We start from the raw sequence: 25,961 nt of genomic DNA, 5'->3' as shown, positions 1-25,961 counted from the left end.
TTATTTTATTTTATTTTATTTTATTTTATGTTTATGTCCTAGTTTTTTAATCTGAAAAACGTTCCTATAGGAACGCTGCAAGGATTAACTGACATAATAAAAGTAAGGCACTCAGCCTGACCCAGTCTTAACAAATGTTTGCCATTAGTATCACAGGATTGGGGATGGGCAGGAGTGAGAAGTGCCCACGTGCCCCCTGGTGTGAGGCCTGCTGGCACATAGGACTTATGATGAGGTTAAGAATAGAGCAGGATGGGGCGCCTGGGTGGCGCAGTCGGTTAAGCGTCCGACTTCAGCCGGGTCACGATCTCGCGGTCCGTGAGTTCGAGCCCCGCGTCAGGCTCTGGGCTGATGGCTCGGAGCCTGGAGCCTGTTTCCGATTCTGTGTCTCCCTCTCTCTCTGACCCTCCCCCGTTCATGCTCTGTCTCTCTCTGTCCCAAAAATAAATAAAAAACGTTGAAAAAAAAATTAAAAAAAAAAGAATAGAGCAGGGGGTGCCTGGGTGACTCAGTTAAGTGTCTGACTCTTGGTTTCAGCTCTGGTCATGATCTCGCAGTTCATGAGTTTGAGCCCTGCATCAGTCTCAGCTAAGAGCCAGGAGCCTGCTTCTGATTCTGTGTCTCTGTCTCTATCTCTCTACCCCTCCCCCACTCGCGCTCTGTCTCTGTCTCTCTCTCAAAAATAAACAAACATTATTATATATAATTTTTTTTGAATCTCTGTTTTTGTTTGTTGTTTTATTTTTTAAAAGATTTTAGGTTTATTTACTTTGAGAGAGAGAGAGAGCACAAGTGGGGGAGGAACAGAGAGAGAGAGAGAGAGAGAGAGAGAGAGAGAATCCCAAGCAGGCTCCACACTATCAGTGCAGAGCCCGATGAGGGGCTCCAGCTCACAAACTGTGAGATCATGACCTGATCCGAAATCAAGTTCAACGTTTAACCAACTGAGCCACCCAGGCGCCCTAGTGCATATATGTTTTTTAAAGCCTTCCTCGCCGGACAGTGTTTTAGATGCACCTTCTTCTGGACTAACAGACCTCCATTGTAGGGCACGGGCTGGATTTCCCCATCACCTTTCTGCAAAATATACCCTCAATGAGAAAAGCAATGCAGGGACGCCTGAGTGGGTCAGTTGGTTAGGCAACCAACTCTTGGTTTCGGCTGTCACGGTTCGTGCAGAGCCTGCTTGGGATTCTCTCTCTCCCCTCTCTCTGCCCCTAACCCACTTATGCTGTATCTCTCTCAAAAGAAATAAACTGGGAAAAAAAAAAATTAGAAAAAAAAAATGCATTGCAGAGGACTAGATAATACAAGGAGGTTAGCCAGGAGACTGTCTCAGTGATTCAGACTGCAAATAATGCTGGCAATGAGGATTGAAGAGAGAAACATGAATACATAGAATTAAGTAGAATTGGTGAATGAATATCTAGGCTGAAGAAAGTGAGGGATCATATAAAAAAATTGTTTTAATGTTTATTTATTCTTGAGGGAGAGAGAGACAGAGTGGGGGGGGGGGGAGACACAGAGAGAGGGGGAGACACAGAATCTGAAGCAGGCTCCGGGCTCTGAGCTGTCAGCCCAGAGCCCGACACGGGGCTCGAACTCACGAACTGCGAGATCATGACCTGAGCTGAAGTCGGACGCTTAACCGACTGAGCCACCCAGGTGCCCCTCTGTCTCTCATTTCTGCCCCTTCCTCACTTGTGCTCTGTCTCTCTCTCAAAATAAATAAAAAAATTTAAAAAATTGATAGCAATGTTTCACATATATGCTCAGCTTTTGTGTGAGGGGTATAAAATATGCATATAATATAATAATTGTTAATTTCTTCTTTTAATTTATAAAAATTAAAAAAAAAAATTTAGAGAGCAAGAGAGTGCACAATTGAGGGAAGAGGGGCTGAAGGAGAGAGAGAAAGAATCTCAAGCAGGCTTCGTGCCCAGCAGTGGAACCGGACCCAGGGCTTGATCCGAACACCCTGGGATCATGACCTGAGTCAAAAATCAAGAGTTGAACACTTAACTGGGGTGCCTGGTGGCTCAGTCAGTTACATGTCTGATTCTTGATTTTGGCTCAGGTCATGATCTCAAGGTTCCTGAGTTCAAGCCTCGAGTTAGGCTCTGAGATCACAGCAGAGCCTGCTTGGGATTCTCTGTCTCCCTCTCTCTCTGGCCCTCCCCTGCTCATGTTTTCTCTCTCTCTCTCTCAAAATAAATAAACATTAAAAAAAAAAAAAAAAGTTGAACACCTTACTGACTGAGCCACCCACCCAGGCGCCCCTCATCTCAATTTACTGATGTTAGAATTCGATAATATTTGCAGTCCCTGAGTCCTAATGCTTCTTCTGGCAGCCAATAAATAAAATGCAACAATGGCAAATTGAAGTCAGAAAAGCTTTCAAATTATATAGCTAGCTTACAAAATGAGGATAATGACATGGGAATGACAAAGCTGCAGGGAAAAGACAAGGGGATCATGGACACTGTAATATGGGGAGTTGAAAAGCATAGGTGTCCAAACTTCTTGCCCTGTTGTCCTTTCCGTAGAAGGGATGGGAGCTTGGTACCAGGGCTGAGGCCCTCTGCCAGCATTTCTGAGGAGCAGGAGGCTGGTGAAAGCAAAGCACGTAAGAACTATTAGGGTGAACAGCATCCTCTGAAAGTCCCTTGTCCCTCCCAAATTAGACACCCTCTTTAACAAGTGAACAGAGGACTGCCTGGAAGTTCTTCAAGGGGAGAAAAAGGAAAGACCCGGAGACTTTGTGTCTGGGTTTCTTTTCTCAAAAAAAAAAAAAAAAAAAAAAAAAGCCAAAGGGGCGTCTAGGTGGCTCAGTCAGCTAAGGGTCCAACTTCTGCTCAGGTCATGATCTCACAGGTTCGTGAGTTCCAGTCCCACATCAGGCTCTTGGCTGTCAGTGCAGAGCCCCCTTCAGATCCTTGGTCTCCCTGTCTCTCTGCCCCTCCCCCATTCCCACTCTGTCTCAAAGATAACTAAACATTTATAAAAAATAAATAAAAATAAAAAAGAGAAGGGGCACCTGGGTGGCTCAGTCAGTTAAGCGTCCGACCTCGACTCAGGTCATGATCTCATAGTTTGTGGGTTTGAGCCTGGCGTCAGGCTCTGTGCTGACAGCTCGGAGCCTGGAGCCTGCTTCAGATTCTGTGTCTCCCTCTCTTTCTGCCCCTCTCCCGCTCACACTCTGTCTCTGTCTCTGTCTCAAAAATAAATAAACATTAAAACAATTTTTTTTAAATAAATAAATAATAAAAAAGAGAAGCCAAGGCAGAAGGTTAATGAAACAGGGGCAAAGACACAAGGCATTCCTCTGATCTCTGGACTGGGTTTCCAAAGCTGAAATAGAAAGTTCCACTCGGGCTGTGCCTCTCACCAGGATTATCTACTGCGTGTTCTGTCGAGCCTTACCAAAAAAAGAAAAGCCTTTCTTGAAATCTCACCTTTTAGCAAACCTGGGAATGCTGACAATATTTGCTACTCTCCTCTGATCGGCCTGATTTGACTAGTTAACCAGTTACCTCCCTGGTTCCAGTATCTTCATTCAAACCTCCAATGTTGGAAATTCACCGGCCAATCCTGAGCTCTTCCCATAAGAACCCCGTCCCGCACGCTGCTCTCCAGCGGGCTCTCACATTCTCAAAGTCATTCAGCGTTTTCCACTAAGCTGTCCAATAACTGCTCGCAGACGCAGGATTCGAACCCTAGGAGCATCGATTCTCCGCTATGCAATTTCAAGAACTAAGGTGGAAAGGAAGGCAAGTGCAGGCGGTGCGGGGAGAGAAGGGGCAAAGCGAAGGGCAGTTCCGCGCACAGGCGCGGGGGCCGCAGCGACCACTGGTGCCCAGGCCGTTGCTGGTCCCAGGTGCCAGGCAGCTCGTCCCCCACCCCGCTCATCGGGCCTCCAGGCCCGAATCCGGGGCAGATGGCCTGGGATGCGGTGGAAACACTTCTCGACCCAAGGCGCCGTCGAGAACTGAGTGGGCGCAAAGGGGGACAACACCTGCGGGGCTGGGAGGCCGGGGTGGGGCCGGCGGGTGAGCCAGGCAGCGGAGGGAGTTCATTAATTGTGTTTGGGAGGATTTCGACAACAGCCGCCTTCCCCTCTCCTTTACCGGGCTTGGCCTCTCTTTGGAATACTTTTCACGACCCACCCTGTATTTTGGATCTCTGGTTTGTCGTCCCTACCCACCAGAATATTTGCTCCCTGAGGGCAACACGTTATTTTGCCTGCGGCTCTGTTGCCCAGCCTGAAACCAATCTGGCACAGTTGAATGGAAAACAGTTTCAAACTGGAGAACCCACCCGGAGGGAAAAAAGGTGGGCTCCACAGATTTAAAAAAAAAAAAAAAAGTAGAGCCAAGATTCTGACACCATCCGTTCACACCCCCGGGGCAGATTAGACTCATCAGATTTTAAAGACTTTCCTCCTCCTCCGGCCTCCAGCAGATTAAGCCATTGGGCTGTCTAACATTCCCCTTTGCAGAAATGAGTCCAGGGACTGGAGGGTTCTGGGCTGTTAAGAGATTAATTTATGCAGGCGGTCCGTGTGGGGAGGCCGCTGGGACGCTGCTGTGGCGCAGGGTGGCAGCAGGTGCCTGGCGGGGCTTGGGATGCTGGCCCCTGGCGCCTGAAGGAGGGACCAGCGCTCGGCCCGGCCTGCCTGACTCCAGGACTCCGGCGCGACGTCCACTGCGGCGCGTGGCCGAGGGGCAGCGGGCGTCCGGTGCCTGGAGTCAGGCCCGGCAGATCGTTCTGGCCCCAAGTTAGACATCGATATGCTGGTTTCACTTTCGAGGCTAGAAAATGCAAGAGGCGTTTGTGTGATTAAGGTTCCTCCAGAAGTGAAACATACAGATTCCTCTGTGACTGAGAGTGGAACTTGCTTGCACGAGACGCTCGCATGCCATCACCGACTACATGGTGAAAATGTAAAATACCCGAGACGTAAAAGTGGACCTCCTGTTAAGATAGAAAGGAAGGACGATGATGACTGGCTCTGTGTGGACTTTGGCAGCATGGTGATTCACTGGATGCCTCCAGAAAGCAGAAACCTGTGAATTAGAGAAATCAGGGACCCTACCTTCTTATGATGACCGCTTAGCTCAGATAGCCCTTGCTACGTTACCTGAAGACTTCATTCTTGGGATGAAAGATGACACTTCATCCCTGACTCCAGTGGAGTTCAAATGTGAATAAAATTATATGGACTGCTTTAGGAAAAACAAAAACAAAAACACGTCGTGAACTTATGCATATTAAAACGTGTCAAGAGTTTATTTGAGCAAAATCAATTCGAATAGGCCAGCATCCAATCTAGCAGATAGAAAGAAGCTCCAAGGGGCTGTGCAACATGAAAGATTTTTAAGGCAGAAAGGAGCGGGAACTAAGCCATTATACGTGGGCAAAAAACAGGCTGGTTATGGCAAGGTTACATCACTTTAAGGGATGGCAAGGGTCGATCAGATTATCTAACTAGTGCTGATCAGGTGATCCCTGAATGACTGGCTTAAGATTCCATTTCTAGGAAAGCCAAACTGTAATGAATTCTTGGTTTGGTGATGTGGGGCTTAGCAAAGGGATTCCACTTGGGGACTGTTACCTTGTTTTTAAGAATGCAATGTCGACATAGTTTAACAATGCAGCTCCCCCTTATAGACTTTCCCTTCGCTTTCCTGTCTTGCCCCCGGAGGCCACACTCCTGCCTCTTCCGGTTTGAGGAACTTTGCTTAATTACATTTCTCCTTCGAAGCACCTGGGTGGCTCAGTTGGTTAAGCCTCCCACTTCTGCTGATAACACCAAGCCTGCTTCGGATCCTCTGTTCCCCTCACTCCCTGCCTCTCCCCAGCTTGCACGTTCTCTCTCTCAAAAATAAATAAACAATAAAAAAATTATATTGCCTCTTCAAAGGCTGGAAATTAATACAAAGCATCTGAAATTTCCTCTTATCAAGAAAGGGGAAAACAAAAGGGGGTTACTTGGCCTGTCTTCCTGTTAATTTTCTCCCCTGGTCTTTCGTGCATACTCTAGTTCAGGGTAAACTTCTGTGGTCAGTCCGTGGAGCTCTAGCCACAGCCTGAAGTTTCCTCCTAGATCTCTGAGTCTGCAAAGAAAGGTGACATTTAAGGCTTCCAAATGGCTTTAAGAGGATCTGAAAAGAAATTCAGATTAGAGCCAGACTTCCAATAAAATGGTAGGTGGAACTGACTTGGAAAGTCAATGCTTACCTCCTTTGAGCCTATCAAATAAGCCTATCTGGCAGCTATTTAAAAATAAATGAACCATTGACGGAGAGAATCAGGTGGGTGGTATTGAAATTGAATTAGAACAGATATGCTTCCAATTTCAATTCTCTCACAAAAACTACAGCTTCTACAATTTTACTGGAAAATCTAAAGAGCCTGTCTTTTCTAGTGGTATCTCTTCAGGATTGCCTAAAAACCTCCCTGCTGTGCAAGCTAGACCTGAGTGTTGGAGGACAGAAGGAAAAATAACGGCAGTCTTCCCCAACACATAGAAAAAGTTTGAGCTCCTTGGACTGTTTCCTTAAAGGTTTTCCTGTCAACCACTCTGTCCACCTCCTGGGTCCGTCCTCCTTTGTCTTCTACTGAGGGTAGCAGAGAACAACATGAAGAAACAAGTACAAAGCACTAAGGTACCAGAAGAGGAAATCATGTGCAGCTTGGATGTAAGTTCTCGAGTTCTGATGCACAAAATAGTGATTATAGTATTATAATCTTCAAAATACAAAGTATATAATCTTTGTATTATAAACTTCAAAAGTTGCTAAGAGACTAGATCTTTTTTTAAATGTTTATTTATTTTTGAGAGAGAGGGGGGTGGGGAGGAGCCGAGAGAGAGAGAAAGAGAGAGAGAGAGAGAGAGAGAGAGAGAGAGAGAGAGAGAGAGAGAGAGAGAGAAGGAAACACTCCAGGCTCCCAGCTGCCAGCACAGAGCCCAACACGGGGCTCGAACTCACGACTGTGAGATCATGACCTGAGCCAGTTAGATGCTTAAGCGACGGAGTCACCCAGGCACCCCGTTTGTCTCCTCATTTCAAAACAGCAAGCTTACAATGATACTTCTTTATTTTTATTTTTGTTTTTTGGTGTTAGGCATTAGTATCGAATTCCGACACACAGATTTAGTCCTTTCTTCTCCCGTACCTCACACTCACATATTTCCAATCTCCTCATTCTTCTGATTCGGTTATTTTCTGTCTTAGTTAGATCAACATTCCTGTTAAAAGGTACAACATGCATTTGAAGTGTTATTTGAGAATATTCAATTCTGCAATAGAGGGAGAGAAGAAATAGGATGGAGATACTTTTAAATGTTAAGCCCGGCTGTAAATTAGTACTTAGGAGATAACTCATAGTTAAGTGTCGATACTCACTAAATAAGTAGCACATGAGGTATTTGTAGAGTTCATTGGGTGTTTAAAAAGACAGTAAGTTATTATTTTTGTAATATATTTTTGATTTTTAATGTTTATTTTTTTTAATTTTTTTTTTTAACGTTTATTTATTTTTGGGACAGAGAGACACAGAGCATGAACTGGGGAGGGGCAGAGAGAGAGGGAGACACAGAATCGGAAGCAGGCTCCAGGCTCCGAGGCATCAGCCCAGAGCCTGACGCGGGGCTCGAACTTATGGACTGTGAGATCGTGACCTGAGCTGAAGTCGGAGGCTTAACGACTGAGCCACCCAGGCGCCCCTGTTTATTTATTTTTGAGAGACAGGGGATTTATTTACTCTGCGAGCAGGGGAGGGGCAGAGAGAGAGAGGGTGACACAGAATCCAAAGCAGGCTCCAGGCTCTAAGCTGTCGGCACAGAGCCCAACGCGGGGCTCGAAGTCACCAACAGCGAGATCATGACCCAAGCGGAAGTCGGTCGCCCAACCCACCGAGCCACCCAGGTGCCCCCAAATATACAGTAAGTTAAAATACAAATATATACAGTAAGTCAAATAGCAACCAATAAGATTTAAAAAAACAGTTATTACTTGCAGAAAGAAAAGTAGGGAAAGAACAAGCTATGATCATATCACCTGCGGACTGGCAACTGCCTGATCCCTAAATCAGCCACCGGTTAGTGGCACCCACTTTTATCCCCTTGCGGTCTGCCTTTAAAATGCAAATAAAATTCATGATAGCTCACCAGGCTACTCGGCAAGCTATAGCTATGGCCAGGCCTATTTCACTGGTGGAATCAGTGTACGTTACTGGTACCTAGCACCTGCTCCTTCCGCACTTTCCTCAAACCTCAACTCTCGTTCTCATGACCACCCCGTCAAAGCGGAAGGAGGAGCGGTAGAGAGACAAACATATAAACTCGGTGTGGGGAACGAAGCAGCTTTCCTTGACCCCGTGAAGGTCCCTGGCTGGGTCTCAAAATTAAACTGACCAAGGCAGATTAGCAGGAGAAAAGCACACACATTTACTCATCGCAAGTTTTCCTTACGGGAGCCTCCAGGAGGAAATGAAGACCTGAACGAAGAGTTAAACCTGAGCGTTTTTATGGTAGGTTTGAGGAAGAGGAGACGGTCGTGGAAGGATATAATAGGTTAAGGAGTAGGGGGGGTGGGGAATTTAGCAGGCGATGAAGACGTTCCCTTCGAGGTATGGGAAGAGCACCTCTCAGCTTGAAATAGTCAATATGCCAAGACGTCATATTTTATGTGTTCATTTTTTTAAGTTTATTTTATTTTTTTTAAGTTTTTTCATTTTTGAGAGAGAGAGAGCATGAGCAGGGAAGGGGCAGAGAGAGAGGGAGACACAGAATCTGAAGGAGGCTCCAGGATCCGAGCTGTAAGCAAAGCGGGGGGGGGGGGGGGGGGGGGGGGGGGGGGGTTGGGGCTTCAAACTCAGGAACCACGAGATCATGACCTGAGTGAAGTCAGATGGTTACACTGATTGAGCCACTCAGGCACCCCTAAAGTTTATTTATTTATTTTGAGAGAGAGAGAGAAAGAGTGGGGGGAGAGACAATTCCAAGCAGGCTCTGAACTGCCAGCGCAGAGCCCAATGTGGGGCTCTAACTCCCAAACTCACATAGGTGGCTTAACCAGCTGGGCCACCCAGGAGCCCCAAGATGTCATATTTTAGGGGAGCGTGTATGAACCCTATCAACTGCATATCTCGTAACTTCAGAATTAAGATCCATTCATCTAGATTGTATCCTATTTCTAAAAAACAAAATTCAGGGGAGTAAATTTTAAAGATCTTATTGGCTTTGTTCAATGATTCATGAATTGGGCAGCATCCAGTATAGCAAATAGAAAAAAATTCTAAAGAGCTACACAAGAAAAGAGAGTTTATAGGCAGAAAGGAGCAGGATTAAGGAAGTTGTTCTAGGCAAGAAAGCAGAGTGGTTATTGCAAGGGTACTTTCCTTTGGGGTATGGCAGGGGTCTATTAGTTGCACAGATTACCTAACTAGTATTGATGTGGAGATTCTGATTAACTGGTTTCAAATTGCATGCTGGGAGAGCCAACATTGTAATTCAATTCAATTTCAATTTGGTGACCTGGAGCTTAGCATGAGCGACTCCATTTTGGGCCTATCGTCTTGTTTTTAACGTTCTGTCTGCCCCCTTCCTTTTGCTTTGCTTTTTGCTGTGCTCGTTAAATTGACTTAAAAAACTGGCAAGATAGGAGTGTTTTGATTTTTAATTAAAAAAAATTTTTAATGAGCTTTTTAGTATGGTCTGTGAGCCTGTTTCATGACCTTAGGAATACTTACCTGGTAGTGTTCTCATATCAAGTTAATTTGCCACAGGACTAAGGAAACTATGCCAGTGGTGACATGTTTTGAGAAACTGAATGTTTGAGGATGTTCCACACTGGCTCAGTCGTTTGACTAATGCAGAATTCTAGGTTGGAAAGCATTTTTCTTCAGAATTTGGAAGGGATTTCTCCACTATCCTCTAGCCTTCGGTGTTGTTGTTGAAGAATCTGAAGCCATTATACTTCCTGATCTTAAATTTTCATTTTCTTATATCTCCTCTCCTATTTTACATCTGTTTGTGGTTCTGCTTTAATTATTGAGGGAATATCTTTGATTTCTTCTTCAAACCATGTTTTTTTTTTAGTTTCTAACATCAAATTTCTCATTTCCAGGTATTCTATTTTTGCTGTTTTCCTTCTTTAAAAAGAGCATCCTGTTTATATGTTATATAGCATTATATGTTATATGATTTTTTTTTAATTATTTTTAAGTAATCTCTACAGCCAGTGTGGGGCTTGACCTCACGACCCTGTGATCAAGAGCTACATACTCTTCTAAGCCAGCCAGGTGCCCCTGTTATATGATTTCTTATCTCTGGAGAAATTAGGGATAGTTTCCTTGATGTATGCTGTTACAGTCTTTTTTTATTCTCCAAGTTGCTTTAGTCTGTTTGGCTTTTTACCTCATCTTTCATACTATAAAGAAAAAAAAAACATGTTAAATAGAAATGTGTCATAATTTTGAAAGATTTTTTTTTTTAATGTTTATTTATTTTTGAGAGAGAGGCAGAGAGTGAGCAAGGGAAGGGCAGAGAGAGGGAGACACAGAATCCAAAGCAGGCTCCAGGCTCTGAGCTGTCAGCACAGAGCCTGACATGGGACTCGAACTCGTGAGCCATGAGATCATGACCTGAGCTGAACTCAGTCGTTTAACCAACTTAGCCACCCAGGTGCCCCCTGAAAGATTTTTTTAATCTCGGGGCACCTGGGTGGCTCAGTTGGTTAAGCATCTGACTCTTGGTTTTGGCTCAGGTCATGATCTCAGGGTTTGTGAGTTCAAGCCCCATAATGGGCTCTGCACTAACAGTGAGAGTCTACTTGGGATTCTCTCTCTTCCTCTCTCACTGTCTCTCCCCTTCTCAGGCTCGTGCCTTCTCTCTCTCTCTCTCTCTCATAAATAAATAAGACTTTTTTTAAAAAAAATCTGATTGTTTAAAGCATATTTTGGGAGGGTGTTTCCCCAACTATCCCATCTCTCCGTATTTTTACTTTCCTTTGCTTTTATCTCAGCTTCTGTCATGTTGAAGCAAACTGAACCTCCACCATTCATATCCTGCACCTTCTTGCAGCCAAGGCTCTCTCCCCTTTGTCCTAAATCTGGATTTCTTGGGAGTCTATACCGGCCTTTTTCACTGTCTTCTTAATCTTATACCTCCTGTAATCTGGTTTTCGCCCTCACCTCTCCCAACGGAATTTTGAGAGACTGCCATGGGACCAGTATCCAGGGCAAGGGAGGAAACAGCCGAGAACAACAGGCGTGGAGAGTCAAGAATGCCATTAAGCAGAGCTTCTTAAACGTTAGCACACCTCAGAATCACTACATCGATGATGGCTGGGCTGTGGTTTTTGATTCGGTAGATGTGGGTTGGAGCTCGGTGCTTTCTAATCATATCTAACAAGTTACCAGGCGCTGTTGATGCTGGCTATCTGGAGGCTGCACTTTTCCAGAAACACTTGAATAAAGTATTGTGACCTAACATGTACTTAGGGCTGTTCGTCATCTCCTATACAAATATTTCTTGATCAGAACCTCGACTTGCTTTTTTACTAAAAATAAGCAAGATTGCTTTTGAGTATTTTCTCATGATTTGCAGCTAAAAGGGGAGTGGGGGAAGCTGCACATTGGGGGGGGGGGGAGAGGGTGGGACAGCTGGGGACTCGTTCTCCCACCTGCAGCAGAAAATCAGCAGTTAATATTGGTGCTCTTGGCCAGAGTTCAGCACAAATGGGGGGAGGCAGGAAGGGGATTTATAAATTTAGTTAATTTCAGCTGCTCACAAATGTTAAATGCGATTCAACTAATAAATAGTCTATAAAACAAAGTAAAATTACAGGGACCCTGGGTGGCTCAGTAGGTTGAGTGTCTGACTTTGGCTCAGGTCACGATCTGACTGTTCGTGAGTTCGAGCCCCAAGTCAGGCTTGCCTTTGTCAGTGCAGAGTTCTCTCGGATCCGCTACCCCCCCCCCCGCCCCTCCCCTGCTGGCGTGCTCAGGCTCTCTCTCTACCTCTCTCAAAAATAAACAACAAAAAAAAAAGCGATCCAAGATACACATCCATAAAATACCAAGCTAGTAAAGTGTTTATAACAGACACTTTATTTCTCCTCTACTTTCCCTTACCAGCAACCCCAGGTTTAAGATGCGAGGCAAGGAAAACTTTAAGGAAACTTCCTCAGTCAGTTTAATTGGGAATTAATCAGCGGTCGGGAGGAAAACCACCCTTCACCTCTCTGCACGAGAATACCTTAAAGCCCAGTTCACAAACCAGGAGCCATCTCCCGAAGTAGTTTGGAAAAAACAAACAAACAAAAAAAGATTTTTAAGGCAACCTTAGGGAGACACAACCCGAGGTTCTTGTAAAAATTTCCAGCCTACATGACAGAGTATGATTGTTTTAATGCAGAGCAGATGAAGAATTATCCTCTTATTCCACTAATAGGATGACGCCCACTCACCTTACCCTTTAACCATTAGCATTTACATTAAAATAGGCTCGCTGATTGGCTTATCTGTAGTTTTAAGAGGAAACCAGATCGAAACTTTGAGGTTTGTTCTTTTTCTCTCGCCACGGTTTGTTGGAGCCTCGGTTTTTCTCGCCCTTTCTGGGCTATCTTGTTCTTTCCAGGCTACTTGGCAGCTAGTTGAGCCCGTTGCTTTCCACTGGAATCCAAAGGTCTAGAAGGACTGAGACTTGGCTTTCAGGTCTGAGACTTGGCTTTCGATGGATTCGCCAACGAAGCTTTACCCGTCCTGTGGCCCGGAACCTTCTCAGATGGCCAGTGAAGAAAATTCCCAGGGAGGCTCAGGTAAGCCAGATAGTGCCTTTTGGGAACACACAGGAATGCAGAGAAGTAAACCACTTCCCTGCGGGAGGGCCACGTTGTGTATGTAGGTCCCTCTGGTGAAGAAACGGGAAGAGCTGGAAGCTGGGGAAGGGGTGTCGAGGACTGCATTGCTTGCTTACTGGGCTCAGGAATACTTCAATCCTTTCTGCCCAGTTTCTGGGGAAAAGCAATCCAGAATACTCCTAGGCCGTGCCTGAAAATGTCTGCCTATCCGCAATACGTGTCAGGAATGGTAAAAAGGAAAGAAAGAAAAAAAAAAAAAAACCCAAACATTAGAAGCCTAAACTCCCAAGGTAACCTATGGGCTTTTTTAATCTCCCCAACCTCTTCTGAATTGGTTTTCCAGCTAAATTTCTCCTTTAGGAATGTTAATAAACAGGGAAATGGCTTTGCGGAGGAAATTGAAGGAGGGGGCCCTTCGATAAAAGCCAGTGAATGTAATGTAAATCAGTAGGATGCATTCTGGAGGGCTTTCTTGGGAACGCTGCTCCAGGGATAGTGCTAATTAGGCCCTCTCCTTCCTGGGTTCTTCTCCTACCAGAGAAGCTCTTGGAGCTCCACCCAATCCCAGGCTTGGCCTTGGAGAACCGGACCCTTGGGATTTGAAACCTTATTACCCTAATGGTGGGGCTGGGTGGCGTAGGCTGATGGTGGTAGGTGGGCCCCAGCTGGAAGGGAAGCCTGACATTTTATATCCTGCTACCATCAGTATCAGCTGCCAGGCACCACTCTCCTGCCCGCCCCCTCACCAGTCCACACCGCCACCCCACCCTGCGTCTTTGAGGGAAGAGCCTGAGTGGACATAGACAAGGGGTGAAATTAATGAAGACATTTGTAAGGTCTATTCGATCGGATCTTTGGTTTTCCCAAATCTGCCATAGACCTGACAGTTCTGCAGCTAGGGATCTTTGTTTACATGTGCACAAGTCCCTAGAAGTCAGATGGAAACTGACTTTTATATTTAATGCTTTCACACAGGAAAGATTAAGGTTAACTGCCTTCTATGACATGGGAGTGCGTCTGGGGTATGCATCATGGTTCGGAAAGAGGCAAGTGAGTGGCAGACTTCCCAAAACAAATGAGTTTGAGTGGAGAGAATTAACACCACGAAAAGGCTGGGTAGGAGTGAAGGGGGGAACAGCCAGTTGACTTCTAGTTCTGCTTAAGGAGACAGACTGTTACATTTCGGGTTACTTTGTCTATTTCACTGGGCGAGTGTTTTCTCCTACCCACCCTCCTCTAGGAAAATTTAAGAGGTTTTTTTATAATTATCAAGGTGAACTGCTGAAACTTGTTTACTAATTTTGACTTGCATTAATGCTTTGCTTCCCCTCCCCACCCCGCTATTAAAAATTCACACACATGAAGGGGCGCCTGGGTGGCGCAGTCGGTTAAGCGTCCGACTTCAGCCAGGTCACGATCTCGCGGTCCGTGAGTTCGAGCCCCGCGTCGGGCTCTGGGCTGATGGCTCGGAGCCTGGAGCCTGTTTCCGATTCTGTGTCTCCCTCTCTCTGCCCCTCCCCCGTTCATGCTCTGTCTGTCTCTCTCTGTCCCAAAAATAAATAAAAAACGTTGAAAAAAAAAAATTTAAAAAAAATTCACACACATGAAAATGGGAGAACTGCCAATACCTGATTTCTGTCCCATATTTGGAATCCTATACATAAGGTATCTTTTGACACTGGGGGAAAAAATCTAACCTCAGAACTGCCGATAAGAGGAAGAGGGGGAAATTCTGAGAATGAACCCTCTTCCATTATAGTGGGTTCTTATTTATTTATTTATTTTTTTTTTTTAGCTTTTTTAAGTTGATTTATTTCAAGAGGCAGAGGGAGCAGGGGAGGGGCAGAGAAGGAGAGCAAGAATCCCAAGCAGGCTCCCCACTGTTAGCACAGAACCAAATGTAGGGCTCAAACTCCACGGAACTTGAGATCACGACCTGAGCCACAACCAACTCTTGGAATCAGATGCTTAATTTACTGAGCTACCCAGGTGCCCTCTATCACAGTGGATTCTTTTTTATTTTTGTTTGTTTAACATTTATTCATTTTTGAAAGGCAGAGAGAGACAGCACGAATGGGGAGGGGCAGAGAGTGAGGGAGACACAGAAACAGAAGCAGGCTCCAGGCTCCGAGCTGTCAGCACAGAGCCCGACGCGGGGCTCGAACTCACGGACCTCGAGATCATGACCTGAGCCGAAGTCGGACGCTTAACCGACTGAGCCGCCCAGGCACCCCTATCACAGTGGATTCTTAAGCACATTTTCAAATGTATGCTCTCACCATTTGAAGTGTGTTAACCTAGCACAGTAGGTAATGTCTATGTGTGATCTTAACCCTGAAGAACCTCCCAATGTTTATTGTTAACCTGTTTTAACAGGCACACCTACTTTGAGCAAGAGACAAGTGACTTCTGGATATTGCAATTCACCCTAATGGATCTTAACTTTCTTTTGTCTTTCAGCTGCCTCTCAAACCATCTCCGAAGTATTAATAAAGAACCTTAGTCAATTGACTCTCGACCCTAGTATCAAACTTCCTTCCCCTCTACCAGAATATCCACCCCAACAGCAGGACACAGAGACGAAACCACAGGGACTTGTGGACCGAATACTCAGCAACAGGAGGAGGGGTGGAGTAAGGACTTTGTTAACTGCTCGGAAAGAAAGGATGGAAAGGCTGATGTGGTTTATTAAAAATCATCGCTACTTCAACCAGCGTTCCACGGTAAGTTCATGTGATCTGGGCCGACAGCACTGCCTAACTCTGGGCACCCAATGTCAATTAGGATGTTAAGAATGATGAGCAGCGGTCACTCATGAGTGCAGGATGTGAATAACACTTGTGTTTTTAAGATTCTTTAACTTTTACATCACCTGGGTGGCTCAGTGGGTTAAGCATCTTGACTCTTGATTTTGGCTCGGATCCTGAGTTCGAGCCCCACATTGGGCTCTATGCTGACCAGCCTAGAGCCTGCTTGGGATTCTGCCTCTCTCTCTGCCCTCAGCCACTCGCTCTCTCAAAAATATTTTTTATTTTTTATTTTTTTTAATGTTTTTATTTTTGAGACAGAGCATGAACGGGGGAGGGTCAGAGAGAGGGAAACACAGAATCCGAAACAGGCTCCAGGTTCTGAACTGTCAGCACAGAGCCCGACGTGGGTCTCGAACTCACGGACCGTGAGATCATGACCTGAGCCAAAGTCGGCCGCTCGACCAACTGAGCCACCCAGGTGCCCCTCAAAAATATTTTTAAAAACTAAGATTCTCCAACTTTTATCTTATGGTAGATGTACAATGTACTCTGTAGTAAGAGGGCAATAATATGAGTACAGAATCTAGGAGGACTTAACATTTAAGGCATTCAGAGAATGACCCTAGAATATATTTTTGACGCTCAGATGTTACCGTTACAAAATGATCTGCAATTTGGCATTCTTTAGTACCCATACGTTTCAATCTTGCCTCCTCTTTGCCCCACAAGTGTATTTCAAAGGCTATTCTAATAACCAGTTCTAGATTTGAGGGTTGTTACAGTTCAATTAGTGGTGCAATTAATCCATTTTATTTAAATTAATGCAATTCATCTCTCTTTTTTTTTTCCCAGGATGAATCCAGAGTAGAAAGATTTAGATGTAGATGTCATTATTGCCTGTATCATAGACCTCCCGAGGATACCAGCATGGAGAATAATTATGACATGGAGTCTATGTAAACATAAACCTTATTATATGGTGTTTTCCTTGCTAGTAATTTTAGAATCATTATGTAGCACCTTGGGAAGGCTGCTCTATTATAGACAAAGTATAATATTTTGATAATCTATATTACCTCTGTCTTTTCTACCTTGATAACAATAATTTGTGAGGAATCCGGTGTTTTGCATTTGAGTGACCTCAATATGCTTTAGTTCCACTTTTTGATATGACCCAAGGAAGCACTAGTGGATTTTGAGTGTAGCCTGGGTGTTTGAGAAACCTGAAGTCATGAAGATCGGTTAACCTAACATGGGGCTCCTGGGTGGCTCAGTTGGGTTAAGCATCCGACTAGAGCTCTGTAGAGTAGGGTTCTGTGCTGGCAGCTGGGAGGCTGGAGCCTGCTTCAGATTCTGTGTGTGTGTGTGTGTGTATTTCTCTCTGCCCTTCCCCCACTCATGCTCTCGAATAAAAACATTAAAAAAAAAAACCCTAACATCAAATTGGAAGCCATGTAACTTGTGCAGGGAGGAATACATAGAGAATATTGGGTGGTTTGGCTGGAGAGCATAATTATAATTATGGCAGGGTGCATAGGCTAGGTTTTCTGGTTTTCAAAAATTAGAGTTGTAATAAAAGTTTTTTGTGGTAGTTCAATTTTCAGTAGCAAATGTGTATGTAGAGGATCTTATTAAAATTGAGGCTTATTTGAATACGTTTCAGAGTGTCTTGTTTTTTTTTAATGTGTTTTTGCCCGCTGTGTGTTCAGTGAACGATGACATTCCTAGAATGTCCACACTTGGCATTCTAATAATGTGTGATACTGTCTTGGGAAGGAACTTTACACATTTGGGTGAGGTTAGGAAGCAAGGACACATACTTGCACATCCAACTTCTGGAAGAGATCTCAAAGAAATGGGAGGGAGCTGGAAGGGAAGTGTGGAGCATGTGTTCCAAATGCTTTGTTCACTGAAATGAATTAGGTACCTAAGCGAAGCTACTAGAGACCTGGGGTGAAGAAATCTATGCCATGCTGATAAGTACACAGGTAAGGAACAATAATCTGGTCTTCAGTATGGAGTGGAGGCAGAAACAAAGCATAAACTTGGGAGGATTGGTTGTAACATGGCAAGTTCAACAGTGATAAGAGAGGGATATTAAATATTAACATCTCACTGCCAAATTAGGTCTTCAGAAATTATTCTAAGAACTAGTCAAACTATCATAGCCTACCAACATGGATAAGTGTGGGGCTGTCTTGAAGTTTTATCAAACTTGTAATAAAATTAAGCATGTTTTAGTACCTTTTTTTTTTTAACGTTTTATTATTGAGAGACAGAGCATGAGCATGGGAGGGGCAGAGAGAGGTGGAGACAGGGAATCTGAAGATGGTTCCGGGGTCTGAGCTGTCAGCACAGAACCTGACGCGGGGCTTGAACCCACAGACCTCTAGATCGTGACCTGAGCCAAAGTCGGATGCTCAACCAACTGAGCCACCCACGTGCCCCCAGGTTTGAATAGCTTTACAATCTCAACTACATACGGGTCAATTCTATCTCCTCTCCTGGTATCCCTTCTTTCTCTCAACTTTTTCATTGTCATTTCTACGTGATTTGATTAACACTGCTTATTCTGTTACTCCTTTCTGCACCCTTTTTAAAGTCTTTTTTTTCCCTACAGTTCCATATATGTAATGCTCATCACTATCTCTCTTCTGTAGTGAATCCAGTGACTTCTCACCTGACTTGTTCTGTTCTCTAGTGCTTTCTTCAGAAAGAACTCTATGCCCCGAGTTCTTAAATATCCAGAATTGTTCTCTTATTTCTCGAAAGACTGCTTGTCTTAACTCCTTTTGCTCAAGGATATTAGAAGTATTGTTCTGGCTCAGTCAGTTAAGCGGCTGACTTTGGTCATGATCTCATGGTTTTGGTCGTGATCTCACGGTTCGTGAGTTTGAGCCCCTCATCGGGTTCACTGCTGTGAGCACAGCCTGCCTCCCATCCTCTGTTCCCCCTCTCTTCTGTTCCTCCCCTGCTTGTGCTTTCTCAAAAATAAACATTAAAGTATCCTACTGTTGCAAATGCTGAATGTTAATGAGAACTGAGGCCAGCTTGATCCCCCACCCCGCACCCCCCTCCCTAACCCCTTAAGTGTCCTTTTGCCTGACTTTAAAAGGGCCTTTTATCTTTGAAGATAGCTCTTCAAATAGCTCTCTGTTTTGACCATTCTGGATCACCATTTCCTCTTGAACATGGTGTGTGCTCTCAGTTTCATTTAGTAGTCTTGTGAATTGTTCTGTTCCATTATTTTTGTTTTCTCTGGGGAGACCAATTCTGTGTATTTTGAATGGCCTTTGCGTATCTTCTCTGCATCTTTCTCTAGACTCCTTTTTAAATAATTATTTCCAATTTGTATAATTATTTCCCATCCTATAAATTATAATTTATATAATTAACTTTCTTTGTTATTCCACTTTCTATCTTCCGCTTACAGGCATACCTCAGAGATCTTGTGGGTTTGGTTCCAGACCACCGCAATGAAGTAAAGATCACAACAGAGGGAATCAAATGAATTTTTTGGTTTCCCAGTACCCACAAAAGTTAGGTTTATACTATACTGTAGTTTATTACACTTGATCTTAGTCAAAAGGCCAAGATTCTATACTGTAGTTTATTAAGTGTGCAAAACCATTAGGTCTAAAAAATGTAGATGCCTTAATACTTGATTGCTAGAAAATACTAAGCATCATCTTTTTACCAGTGGAGGGTCTGGCCTCCCTGTTGATGGCTGCCGACTTGATGAGGGTAGTGGCTGCTGAAGGCTGGTGTGGCTGGGGCAGTTTCTTTAAGACAACAATGACAGTTTGTGCTGCATTGATTGCTTCTTCCTTGCAAGGACAATTTCTATGCAACATGCATCAATGCTGTTTGGTATTTTACCTGCAGTAGAATTTTCTTTCTAAACTGGAGTCCATCCTCTCAAATGCTGCTGCTGCTTTATCAACTAAGATCATGTAATATTCTGAGTGTTTTTCATGTTTATTTTTGAGAGCGAGAGAGCATGAGCTGGGAAGGGGCAGAGAGAGAGGGGGACAGGATCGGAAGCAGGTTCTGTACTGACAGCAGATAGCCCAGTACGGGGCCCGAACCCATGAATCGTGAGATCATGACCTAAGCTGAAGTTGGACGGTTAACTGACTGAACCACCCAGGTGCCCCAAGATTATGTAAAATTTCACACCCTTTGTTGTCATTTCAACAGTCTTCATGGCATGGTCGCCAGCACTAGATTGCCATTTCAATAAACCACTTTCTTTGCTCATCTGTAAGAAGAAACTCGTCATCCATTCAAATTTTATCATGAGATTGTAGCAATTCAGTCACATCTTCAGGCTCCACATCTAATTCTCATTCTCTTGCTATTGCAGCCACATCTACAGTGACTTTCCCTACTGAGGTCTCGAACCCCTAAAAGTCCTCCATAAGGGTTGGAGTCAACTTCTTCAAAACTTCTGTTAATGTTGCTATGTTGACCTCTTACCTTGAAGAATAGATAGTGGCATCTAGAATAGCAAATCCTTTCCAGAGGTTTTCAATGTACCTTGCCCAGATCTATCAGAAATCACAAACAATGGCAGCTATACAGCCTTACAAAAAGTCTTTCTTAAGACTTAAAAACCCTAAAGTAAGACTTAAAGTTGAAATTACTCCTTGCTCCATGAGCTACAGAATGGCTGTTGTGGTAGCAGGCATGAAAACAGCATGAATCTTGTTGGACATCTCCATCAGAGCTCTTGGGTGACCAGGTGCATGGTCAATGAACAGTCATAGTTTGGAACAAATCTTTTCTTCTGAGCAGTAGGTCTCGACAGTGGGTTTAAAATATTCAGTTAACCATATAAACAGTTAATGCTGTCATCCAGGCTTTGTTGTTCCATTTATAGAGCACAGGCAGAGTAGATTGAAAAGTTCTTGAGGGCCCTAGGGTTTTCAGAATGGTAAATGAGGATTGGCTTCAAATTGGTTACCAGCTGCATTAGCCTGTCCTTTGAAGCATGACTTCCCTCCAGCTACGAAAGTCCTAGATGGCATCTTCCAGTAGAGCCTATTTCACCTGCATTGAAAATAAGTGGTTTGAAAGTATTTTTCCCCATTCTAGTTTTTTTTTTTTTTTTAATTCTCTTAACAAGGTTTTTCATGGAGTAATAGTTCTTGATTTTAACGAAACCCAATTTATGGATTTTTTTCCTTTTATGGGTCATGCTTTTAGTGTCAACTCTTAAGAACTCTTTGCCTAGCTCTAGAGCCTGAAGATTTTTCTTCTGTTGCTTAGTTTTCTGTTTAAAAAAAATTTTTTTTTAACATTTATTTATTTTTGAGACAGAGAGAGACAGAGCATGAATGGGGAAGGGTCAGAGAGAGAGAGGGAGACACAGAATCCAAAATAGGCTCGAGGCTCTGAGCGGTCAGCACAGAGCCCGACGCGGGGCTCGAACTCATGGACCGCGAGATCATGACCTGAGCCGAAGTCAGATGCTTAACCGACTGAGCCACCCAGGCGCCCCTAGTTTTCTGTTTTAAATGTAAGTCGATCCATTTAAAGTTAATTTTTCTATTAGGTCTGAAACTTACATAGAGGTTCATTTTTTAGCCTGTAGAAAGCCAACTTCTCTAGCAGCATTTATTCAAAAGGCGATCCTTCCTCCACCGAATTCCATACCTTAGTCAAATCCACCCCACTCCTTGTTTTATTACTGTGGTCAAAATACCATAAAGTTTACCATTTTAACCATTTTTAGTGACACAGTTCACTCATAAAGTAGTTTCATATTGCTGTGCAGAAATCTCCATATTCTACCTACTTCCTATAAGTGTAATCATATAATTTGTCTCTTTGCGTCTGGTGTATCTCATTCAGGATGTTTTCCAGCTCCTCCATGTTGTAGGAGTATAGACCACAATTTGTTTATCCATTAATCCATCCATCAATCCATTCCTTTTAAAGACCCTTTTGGGAAGCCTCCTACAACACACCTGCTTGTCCCTCTTTGGCTAGTGCTTAATCCCACGGCCGTATCTGATCATACGAGTGGTTTGGAAATGTACGTAGTTAGCTGAGCAGTAATAGGCCCAGCTAAAAATCAGAGTCTATTACTAAGGAAGACAAAACTGATTTGAGACTCAACTATTAGTCTCCATATTTGGGTGATATCAAAAGGAGTTACCTCGTCTTCAGAATAGAATTCAGTGCTCAGGATAGTGAATTCTGGAATTGTTTTCCTTTTCTTCGGTATTTACTCCACTTTTTTTAAGTGTTAGATTTTTAGGTAGTCTCTACACCCAACGTGGGGCTCAAATTCATGATCCCAAGATCAAGAATCCCATGTTCTGGGGTGTCTGGGTGGCTCAATTGGCTAAGCATCTGACTCTTGATTGCAGCTCAGGCCCAGGTCCCAGTGTTGTGGGATTGAGCCTCCTATCTGGCTCTGTGCTGAGCATGGAGCCTGATTGGGATCCTATCCCCTCCCCTCCCCTTCTCCTCCCCCTCCCCTCCCCATCCCCTCCCCATCCCCTCCCTTCTTTCCTTCTTTCCTTCCTTCCTCTCTCACTCTCTCCCTCTCTTTCCCTTCCTCCCTCTCCCACTGCCCCTCTCCCCTGCCCACACTCTTTCTCCAAAAAATAAGAAGATAATAGTATAAGGCTCTTTCCACTATTTAGAAGCCATGGAGGCCTGCCGGTGACAGGACGTCTAAACCAAGTGTCTGGAAGGCTCTGGGCTAAGGCCAATTTTGCTGGTTATAAGTAGTGTCTCTGAAACCAAAGGGCCCACACAGCTCTTCTTAAAATTGAAGGTAAAAAAAAATAAAAAGAAGGTATATTTGTTCAAGATGAAACAATTCTGTCAAAGCGAGACACAGGCTTATGTGTGCAAAGCAGAGAACACCAGAGTAATTTGAGAAAGGTAACTGGTGCCCAAAGAAACAGCGGCAGCGTTCGTGCCTAATTCCTGCGAAGGCCATCGGGCACGGGATCCAGGTGATGCTGTAAGTCTCAAGGCTTTAAAAGTTTAAAAAGTAAGTAATTTCACAGTATGGATTTGTCAAAGAAAACAATGAGATAGCAATATGATAAAAATTACATTTCTTAATAACCTCCTGTTTCAATTTGCTACCAGAAAAAAATTTAATTTTCTTGAGGAACTATTAAGTTCTCTTATGAAACTACCTAATGAATACGTCCCTGTTTCCCTTTTTGCCCTGCAGACAGGGAAGACGGGTGCTAAATTTAATGTTTAAGCCTAGTTACTAGAGATAGAGCCACTAGTTAGTGTGTTAGCTCTTTTCTCTTTTTCAAGGTAAGCTATTCTCTTTCTACCTAAACTGGTTTATTGTAAATACATATCTTATTTTAAGCCACCCGAAATCCAATTTGGAAACTGATTTCAATGTTTTTCTTACATTTTGAAGATTGGGCCGGGCGTCTTCCGCAGGGCAAGAAATCTCCCGCAGGGACCTAGAGACGGCCTTTCCCGAGGCTTGTCAGGGTCCAAAGAAGTGAGCCCACAGCCCAATCCAACAAATGCGTGTTGGCTTTTCTTGCTGCGGCCAAGGGGACGTCCCAATAAAGCCTTTGCCCTGATAGGCACTGCTGGTGTTTCTCAGCCCGGATCTGGAACCTCCCGCCGGCTGCAGAGGAAGTGAGCCCTAGACGAGGCGGGAGGCCAGTCCAGAAGGTCCCTCTGTCCTGACCGCTCAGACCGAGCCCTCTAAGCCTAGGGGCGCAGGGAGGCGTGGCCTCCCCCAGGGCAGGATGCTCGGCTTGCACCTTAAAGCTCTGCCAATCGGAGGCTCCTGTGCCGGCGCAGAAACTATCAGTGAGCACCTCCAATTCGCTGGGCTGGCTGTTGCAAGAGTTTGTGGTGGCAGAAGCATGTGCTCCATGCTCTAATTTCCAGGCTAACCACGACCCCCGTCCCGAGTGTGGTTCCACAGGGTATATGGAGAAAATTACACGCAGCTCATCAAAGAGGAATGAATTGAAAAGCTGCCGCTCTGCTCTGGTGGAACATCACTTACTTCTGGAAATCTGAAGGGTCTGTCGTGGGCGTGGCTTTGGTCTTCGCTTGACTTGTCATCGTTTGGGACAGCGGGGCAGAAAAACTCTGGAAGGGGCCCAGAGACAAATCGAGTCCATGTAGCTACCTTCTACCCTTGCATAAGAGCCTTAGGGGTTGTACCTCAGACAGACAGTAGGATGAATGGACTTATGCCCCCTCGCTCTTGGGGACTTGTGCTGCACCTCCACCTCCTGTATAGATCCCCAGTGAGCAAAATAAAGAGTAGAATAGTTCCCTCTTCTATTGTAATTTGGTTTGGGACAGGAATTTGGTTTGGAATGTGGTAGCAGGCATGGAAATGGGGTAGCGACTCTAGGCCTCAGTTTACCAACTACCTACCTTGCCTTTCTGCCGCTTACTTAAAACTTTGAGGATATATTTTCAGCAAAAAAGTTTATTTCTCAGCCCAAACATCTGTTTCCCCCTCAATACTAACCCCCAAGAAGAAGTAACATTGCAGATGTACAACTAGAATACATAAAGATCTCCCACTTTAGGTACTTAGAAAGAAATCCAAACTTGTCTGTATTCAGACGAGATGCATCCATATTTCAGATACTTGAAGCTGCCGGAAAAACCATTCTTTTTATTTTTTTTTTCCCCTGAAAATCATCCTTCGCCCGAACAAGTTTTATCCATGCAAAAAGCATGGGAAGCATAATCATTGTTTGCTACCAGTGTTCCATCACACTCCTAGATCAGTGGTTCTCAACTGAGGTTGCAATTAGACTCACCCGTGGCACTTTTAAATGTTTTTTTTTTTTTTTTTTAACGTTTATTTATTTTTGAGACAGAGAGAGAGACAGAGCATGAACGGGGGAGGAGCAGAGAGAGAGGGAGACACAGAATCGGAAGCAGGCTCCAGGCTCTGAGCCATCAGCCCAGAGCCCGACACGGGGCACGAACTCACAGACCGTGAGATCGCGACCTGAGCTGAAGTCGGACGCTTAACCGACTGAGCTACCCAGGCGCCCCATTTTATTTATTTATTTATTTATTTTTTTTTTTTTTTTTTAAACAATACCTAATCTGGGCCCATCTCCAGACCTATTAAATCTCAGTTTTCCAGGGCAGGGTTGAGGCAGAGGCAGAGGCAGAGGCAGATAAATATATATATATATATACACACACACACACACACACACACATATATATATACACACACACATATATATATATATATATATATATATATATATATATATATATTTCTCCCCCTCCCCCTCCCCCCAGCTGATTCTAACATGCGATCAAGTTTGGGAACTACTGCTCTTGAGTCTCTGCCAGTATCTGTAAAGACATCCCTACCTGAAGTTTCCCATCTGGATTTCCTTCTCACGAAAGGAACCGCGATTGCAGGGGAAACCACCTATGTAGGTCGTATATCTCAATCCCTTGGACCTTATAATCTTTAAACTCTTGTTTTTGCTCCCCAAACCTCTCCAACTGAGAAGGTAGAATCAGTATGGCGTTGAGAACTGCACGCAGTAAAGCTCAAGACGGATGATAAACACCGTAAGTAGTTCTCAACTGGGGGCATTCCCTTCTCCACCCCCCCCCCCCCCCATCTGGCACCGGCTGGAGTGTTTGGAGGCATTTTATTGGATGACTCCAACTAAGGGAGTGCTGCTGACACCTAGTGGGTAAAGGTCGGAGATGCTGCAAAACCGCTGCAATGCAGAGCTCTCTAAAACAAAGAATTATCTAACACAAAATGTCAACAATGATTGTATTCATCAGTGTCCTTAAGTCCAGAATGTTTTACAACTTCATGTTCCCTGGGGAAATAAAGCCTGACACTTCCCATACTCTGTTTTTACACATTTAATTGTGTGATTAGAAAGTGAATAATCACTAAAAAAAAAAAAAATAGAAAAGTGAATAATCACTAAGGATTAAATTTAGGAACGATAAGGGGGGAAAAAAAGCTTGTTTATGTTGAGGGAGGAAGGGATGAGATCACTGATGGATACTGATACACTGTTGTACTCTTATATATATCATCCAGAGTTGTTTTTACATATTTACTGAGTTTACGGTAGCAGAGAAATAGAAATCTCCTAAATAAAAAAGCAGAGGAATAGGACTTACCATGTTTATGTTCTGATTTATTCACTCATTTAGGGAAAACAGTATGATTTCAAAAACTTAAAGGGGGCGCCTGGGTGACTCAGCTGGTTAAACATCTGCCTTCGGCCCAGGTTCTGATCTCACGGTTCGTGAGTTCCGTGAGTTCGAGCCGTAGGGGGGCTCTCTGCTCTCAGTGAAGAGCCCACTTTGGATCCTC

General features: G+C 44.2%; 1 protein-coding gene and 2 pseudogenes across 2 annotated transcripts; all 3 read left to right on the top strand.

Moving 5' to 3' along the window:
• Nucleotides 1-3,937: 3,937 nt before the first annotated feature.
• On the top strand, nucleotides 3,938-5,211 carry LOC102951297 (annotated as a pseudogene).
• Nucleotides 5,212-8,364: 3,153 nt separating this feature from the next.
• Nucleotides 8,365-16,934, top strand: DPPA3 (developmental pluripotency associated 3). Of its 2 annotated transcripts, XM_042993759.1 has the most exons (4): nucleotides 8,365-8,535; nucleotides 12,647-12,827; nucleotides 15,330-15,592; nucleotides 16,472-16,934. In XM_042993759.1, exons 2-4 carry the CDS (start codon nucleotides 12,743-12,745, stop codon nucleotides 16,577-16,579), a joined length of 456 nt encoding a protein of 151 aa, XP_042849693.1. In that variant the 5' UTR covers nucleotides 8,365-8,535; nucleotides 12,647-12,742; the 3' UTR covers nucleotides 16,580-16,934. The 2 variants fall into 2 exon arrangements, with proteins under 2 accessions (XP_042849693.1, XP_007089615.2); XM_007089553.3 differs by lacking the exon at nucleotides 8,365-8,535 and having other exon boundaries at nucleotides 12,599-12,827.
• Nucleotides 16,935-20,188: 3,254 nt separating this feature from the next.
• On the top strand, nucleotides 20,189-23,849 carry LOC102951593 (annotated as a pseudogene).
• Nucleotides 23,850-25,961: the final 2,112 nt, after the last annotated feature.

Source organism: Panthera tigris, chromosome B4, assembly GCF_018350195.1.
Source record: "Panthera tigris isolate Pti1 chromosome B4, P.tigris_Pti1_mat1.1, whole genome shotgun sequence".
In the NCBI taxonomy this organism is placed as follows: domain Eukaryota; kingdom Metazoa; phylum Chordata; class Mammalia; order Carnivora; family Felidae; genus Panthera; species Panthera tigris.
Note: the sequence above shows the minus strand (reverse complement) of the source record. Positions and strands in the feature narration are given on the sequence as shown.

Bases quoted from the DNA above. Each gene is read 5' to 3' on its own strand.
- DPPA3 (XM_042993759.1), top strand. From the start codon at position 12,743: ATGGATTCGCCAACGAAGCTTTACCCGTCCTGTGGCCCGGAACCTTCT. The intron at 12,828-15,329 runs GTAAGCCAGATA...TTTGTCTTTCAG, and splicing joins AAATTCCCAGGGAGGCTCAG to CTGCCTCTCAAACCATCTCC. The intron at 15,593-16,471 runs GTAAGTTCATGT...TTTTTTTCCCAG, and splicing joins ACTTCAACCAGCGTTCCACG to GATGAATCCAGAGTAGAAAG.